This window comes from Amphiura filiformis, chromosome 2, assembly GCF_039555335.1.
Source record: "Amphiura filiformis chromosome 2, Afil_fr2py, whole genome shotgun sequence".
Lineage (NCBI taxonomy): Eukaryota > Metazoa > Echinodermata > Ophiuroidea > Amphilepidida > Amphiuridae > Amphiura > Amphiura filiformis.
Genome location: NC_092629.1, coordinates 8,204,691 through 8,211,580, shown reverse-complemented (window position 1 = coordinate 8,211,580; position 6,890 = coordinate 8,204,691). Strand labels below are relative to the sequence as shown.

At 35.6% G+C, this 6,890-nt stretch overlaps 1 protein-coding gene across 1 annotated transcript; it reads right to left on the bottom strand.

Annotated features, from left to right (window-relative positions):
* Positions 1 to 3,414: 3,414 nt before the first annotated feature.
* LOC140172725 (uronyl 2-sulfotransferase-like) lies at positions 3,415 to 5,205 on the bottom strand. Its single transcript, XM_072195861.1, has one exon. The coding sequence runs from the start codon at positions 4,849 to 4,851 to the stop codon at positions 3,586 to 3,588; it is 1,266 nt and encodes a 421-aa protein (XP_072051962.1). The 5' UTR covers positions 4,852 to 5,205; the 3' UTR covers positions 3,415 to 3,585.
* Between the last annotated feature and the right edge of the window lie 1,685 nt (positions 5,206 to 6,890).

The following is a 6,890-nucleotide window of genomic DNA, read 5'->3' as shown; positions in this document are numbered from 1 at the left end:
CCGACGATCAATTGTAAATGTTGACATTTCGTATTGAAGATATGGATATTTTCCCAAAAACACCAAAAAAAATAAGGTCTTTTTGGAAAAAAAAATCTATATCTTCAATATTTTCAATTGATCGTCGGCTTTTCCTCCCAGCTACATACACTTTAAGAATATGTCATTAGATTTATAAAATTTACTTCGAGGACTGATATCAAAAATGTGAAAAATATCAAATTTTAATAATTTGTCATAACATTTGTATTATATCGTGAATTTCAAAAAATGAAAATTATTTGATATCAGAAAGACATTCTTCGTATTCAGAATGCAATTCGATATGTCTGATGTGCTCTCATGTACCACAAAAATACTGTCGAAACGCTCAAAACGCTCATTCCAGATCCTTAACACGCGATGTTCAAAATTCTCGGGCGCCGAAATTGTCTGGTGCAATGACGTCCCAGCAATACAATGAAGGCTGACGACAGTTGAGCACAGATAACCATGACGTCATTACCCCAGACAACTTCGGCGTGGGAATTTTGAATATCGCGTGTTGAGAGACGACTATTTTTATTCGTTTGTTTATGGTCAATCTGAGTTTGTTTTAAATACAATTCGTGCGTGATACTTATTTCTCTAACATATAAGGCATAATGTTGTGATTGATGGAGACTTCCTTTAATAAGGTATAATGTATTGTCATTGAACTCAAAAAACAAACATGGGAGACAACGAATTTTTGTGGTGGTCAAGTTATATACCAACCGAGAGATCATTTGGTTTATTTATAAAGAATATCCTCTATGGGATTTCTTAAGTATCTCATACCAAAGAAAAATGCCCTGACACCAGACATAACCATAATCTGCGCGTATTTAAAGGCACATTATTTCTTATGACGTCATTAGCACTATAGTAATCTAACAACTTCTCGATTCCATGGGAAAGTGACCCTTGACCCGGAAAAGACCATAATCCGCAGCCATTTCAGGGCACATGTTATTCCCTATGATAAATGCCCCAAAGCCAAACATGACCATAATTTGCGCTAATTAAGGGCACAAGTTACCATATACCATTGTTCATCATATTTCTAATATTCGCTAATTAGCACTATAATTATATCTTATACCATATAATTATATCATAGGCCCCCTATATACCATATAATTGAACCCAAAAAGGTCCCAAAACGCAGACAAAACTATCACGCGCTAATTGGAAGGCCATCGCCATATGGAATCATACGGTGTGTATTTTATAACACTCAATTCAATACTTTACGCAGATTTCAAATAATGACCATGTCATTTGCCATGATTTGTCATAAATGCATATAATTAATGCAGAATATCACTGAAAGCCGAAAAATAACTGCACGTATGCGTCTTCTTTTATACACCTGAAAAGTTTTGCTTCAATCATTTCATGTATTTATTTCCCATAGGTACAGTTAATTGGTATGTATTTACCACAATGCCTAGGAAACTGTTGACATACATGTACCAGGCTTATGTCTTTAACTTCAACAACCATTTTTGATTTGTTTTGTGGTTTGTTTTTTATTATGCAGTAAACCTGGTAGACAGTGGTAAAGTGCTTTTTCTTTAACTTTGGCTACTTTTTGATTTTATGATAAAGTGCCTACTTGACGCCGACAGAAACATTCTTTTTTGTGGAATTATTTAGCTTACATATTTTCAGACTTTAGAATTTGCTATGAATTCAAAGTCATATCAAACTTATTTTGAACTTGTTGACTTATTACCTTATTTCTATACATCTGGTTCTCATTTCCATTGTGAACCATTTATCTCCAGTGTTTTGAGCTGGGAGACATCTTAGTTTTATAACACGACCGCTCTATGCAGTGTTTAAGGCTCAAGTATATACAATTGAAAGCTTTTAGACTTTAAGTTTAACTTGAATTCAAAATTATAATCACTTGCTGACTTGCGAGTTATCTTATCTGTGTCCCCCACTTGTTATGATAAACATGTTTTATTAAACATGTTAAGCCATTCACTTAATTTCAATTAAGCCTGCAAGGCTTGATAATATTTACTTCAATTCTTATGTTATGCATGAATTCGAAGTTACCTCATTTTGTGAACATTTGACATTTATTGTGATATTTCTGTATACAATTGAAAGCTTTTAGACTTAAACTTGAATTCACAATTATAATCACTTGCTGACTTGCGAGTTATTATCTTATCCGTGTCCCCACTTGTTATGATAAACATGTTTTATTAAACATGTTAAGCCATTAAATTAAATTAAATTAAATTAAGCCTGCAAGGCTTGATTATATTTCTTCAATTCTTATATTGTTATGCATGAATTCGAAGTGAACACTTGACATTTATTATGATATTTCTGTTTCAAATGATGAACTTGAAAACGTTTAACGCTCTGATAAAACATTTAATGTTCGTATTAATTTAAAGTTATAACCAATTGATTATTCTTTATACTTACTTTCCGCTAAAACATGTAAACTTTACACATGACTCACTCATGGCGTGGAGGGTGGGTGGGTTTTTCAATAGAAATTGATCTCTCGATGATAAAACATGATGTGAGTCAAAAACCCAATTGCATTTGACCAGCTACAATTATGCCAAGTGATTGGTTGTATCATAGCAACAACAAAAACCTTTAACAAACCCATTATGATTGCATTAAATAAACCATGCACCTGTTTTAACATGGGTGAACGCATATCTGAAATCACTGATGTGCATAACTCCAAGTGGATCAACGGCTTAACCCATATTATACACAAGGGTAAAAACCCCATTTATACGCATGGCCAAATTTTTCTCCCCACTGACAATTTGGTTTTAATTCGACTTCGCTTATTTAAAAACCATTGCTGATAGCGATCGATAGGCAAAAGTGATGCATGCTAGGAAGGAAAAGGCCTCAAATTCACGATCTCAGGTAACGAATTCTATAGGTTTTGAACCCTTCTCATTCCCAGTATGCATCATGTTTGCCCATCGATCGCTACCAGTAATATACCTTATGTTCACAAACATTATGTAGTCATCGGATTCGGATGGTATATCAATCTCGAGTAACGGATCACAAAGTGCTCCTTTAAACAAATTGTGCATTTTCACTTCAAACGGAGTAAAATGAATGGATGATTCCATTTGAAATTGTAATTCTGCCCAAAACTATAATTGAAGACCGAATTAAACTAGACTAGTTTGCGTTAACACTTGTTCAGTGCCTGTATGGGACCATGACAACCGCTCTCTAACATTACAAAATCCACCAGTCCTAACCAGCCCCTCGTTGGACGCTTCGCGCCCCCCCCCCCTCGAGGAACTAGAACTAGTATTAGTTTGCGTCTGACATCAAGGCACGGCATGATTGGTTGCTGACCTGCGCAGCAGAGCATTTTTGGTCTGATTAACAGAACGTCATACATAACTAGTCTTTTTTAATTCGGTCTTCAATTATATGTTGACATGTTCTCCTTTATTTACTTCATTTATTTACATTTATTTTCCTGCGTTTGACTTGGCGCAATTAAAAAGGTTGTCGAATTTTGTTTTTTTCTTCATGTTTTTGACGTTTGTTTTAATAGACATTTCCTTTTTCTAAAGTTTTCCCCGTGTTTCCTGAAGATGGTTTAGATGTGTACGGTGTTATCCCTAATTCATCTCTGGTTTTATGAAACTTATTTCTGACAAAGTTATAAAATTGGTATTCAAATTGCATTGCATCTTTCATGATCTTTTGAACTTCAGGAGATGGTTTCTTCTTATTGACAGTTACGGTGCTTGACATATCTTTAACAACTGGATGGAGATAATACTCCAAGGCATGTGTAAACATGGATGGCAGCAGTTTTTCTAACACTCTCAATGAATCTTCAAGTTCTTCCAATATGCCTACAAATAAATAGTTTTCTTCTACATTGTTAATGGCTTGGTTCAGGGCCCACAGAGATGGGAACTTGCAGTCTTTATGCTGGCCACAGAAAAATGGCACAATCTTAAATGCGTTTATGCCTGTACATGTTTTATTCTGTTGTAACACGCAGTCGTCGAAAGTCTGGTATCTTTTTTCTGCTGTTCCAGTGTAACTAACATTGTGCCCTACATCCCCAAACCTTGTATAGTAGTAAAATGATACCAATCTGGCTAAAGGATCTCGGATTATGTTGATATACACTGGGAGCTTACTGCCGTACTTTGGGAAGTTAACATAATGCAGATGCTTTTCGAAAATAAATGGTGTTTTAAATAGTTCTATCGAATGGACTAGTCTCTCCTGCCAAGCTTCATCGATCCTTGTTTGATTATAAATTGCAGAAGAAATCATGTTGAAGTTATTTATTATAGCAAGATGGCGTAACAGAAAGATGACAGAACGACTACCACACTTGCCTACTCTGTTGAACACCACGCGGTCCTGTAGTTGTGCAGGGCGATCTTCTTCTGATTTCAATGGCAGTGATTTAAAAGAATCTGGATCTATATCATTCCATTTGTAATAATTTACCCACATCCTAATTTGTTTTTCTAAAGATGTCTTTGTAGAGTTATGTGCTAACGTTGTAGCTGCTAAGTTCGCCCTAAAACTATTATTACCAGTATAAATCACTTGGGTTGTGAAATTATTAACTGATAGTGCTTGTTGGTTCTGCAACTGCAAAAATGCAGAACGGACAGTGGTTCGTTCTGTCTCCTGGACCAGCTCCAATTCGTTCCATTCATAAGGTTCCGATACATGCGTGTTTTCAACAGAACTGGTACTGCTATAATACATGTAATACATCCATGTTAATAAAATTGTCGCTGACACGAACAATAATCGCGATCGTGCAAATATAACTTTCATTTTTGTAGTCTGACAATGTTTTTTTTTCACCTTTAACTTCGTTGTGAATTAAAACACTTAAAATGAGCTTCGTCTGATTTAAGAATCCGATAAATTAGGCCTGCACAACAAATGATATAAACTATGTTGACGATATAAACATCTTATTATTAGTCATCTTCATGATGAATACCGACTTTCAGCAAAGCAATGTTCAAACATCATCATGATCATAAAAAAAAACCCGAGTGTCTTTGAGACAAATTATAAAATACACACAAATATCACTATTTTCCATCAGCAAAGAGCTCTGCGTAATGAGATTTCCTTGTTGCTACTACAAACATGTATTTGAGCAGTATTGAGTGCTACCGTAGACAGCTTTTCGTCCCTCGGACATGCTGCACATAGAGAACATCTAAGGTTTTTGTTGTCTCAATTAGCCAATCAATAGCTATCAATAATTGTCTAAAGTCTCCCTCATCAGTCACATTCCTATAGGTTTGTTTATCAAAACAAATTTAATGCTATACAGAAATGTAAATGTGATACAATTTGTTAAAAAGGTCCAACTCAATATCTACGTGCGTGCTTTTTGACAATAAAAGGCAACAGATGTTGACCATTAATGTTGTTTAAATGATGCATACTGCAGTTACTCTCCGTTTTCCTATACACAATACACAGAGCTCTCACAATTGACGCGTGACCTCTACAAGTATACAAGTAGTGTATGTTAGAAGTATAGGCAATTACCTAGTTAACGTCACTGTGTGCAAAATAACCGACCAATATTTAAAGTATTCTCTGAAATTCTAGAAAATATAGTTTTGTAACATGTCCTAATTTTTTAGCTAATTTAGGTGCTTGGAAATATTCGCACTTTTGTGTTTTAGGAAGGATATGTAAACAACAGATAACACCAAAATATATGAAGAAATTATTTCCAAACCGTGTTAAGTCTGCAAACTATTATGCCTCTCATTTTCAAGAACGCTGGTTAACAATAAGCAGACTATTGTCTCATTTCGTAAACAAAAGGTCACCCAGTATTGTTACCTTGCGTTCGCTTTATAATCGTTCTCCCAACTGAAAATATAATACCAGCTCATTGCTCATTGCACAGGTAAAACAGAAACATATGTAGTGTGGATCTTACCAGAGAAGATCTGATTTAATCAGTTGAGCTGTTTTCAATGATGTTATCTTGGTTTAATAGTCCTGCAAAGGTCGTGGTGAATTCTACTGTAGACATGACTGCATCATGGCTGCAAATAACTGTGACGTGTAGAAATAAAGATTATAAAAATGATTCACATAATGATTTACATACTTTGATCATGCACCACTGATACATTTGCTAACTAAGGGGCTGTGCAATCAATATGAGCCCTGGGTGAGGGTAAAATGGAAGGGGGAGGTAGGACATTTTTGGCGAACCGAAGGGTACAAGCAAGTTTTGGCAAGCTGAGAGGAGGGGCAAGCGATTTTTGGCACACAATCATGGGGCGCCTTCTAAATAAAACGCTCTGAAAGGCCTAGGAAAACAGTACGGAAATAATTAGATATGCAAATTTTCCTGATCGCTGCGCTAGCAACATAATTATATCTGGACCATTTTAGGTTTGCAAATTGGGATCCCCAAAATTTGGCATATGCAAGGGGGACATATAATTGTTGGCAGTCCGAGGGGGGGGCGATTTTTGGCGGGCCGGTCGGAAATTACCCCCGGCTCATAATTATTGAACAACCCATCAGTAATAAGATCAGTGTTGTTGAGTTTGTATTGTCAACTATGCTTACAATATTAATGTACCGTGTAGAAAATGTCATTCGAACCAGCTGTGTATAAAGAGTAGCGCAAATGATGTGATTGCGTAGATCTGAATCGTGGTATTGCCATGTGTCCATATTGCGCGTGTTATTATAGTAAATTTGCTGAATTTTAAGTACATCGTTGACGATCACGTTAATTTTTTTCGCTACGGCTGCTGTTTAAAACGAATCAGATTTACCAAATTTAAAATAAATATTCTTCCCTCAAATGACCTGGGCTATAT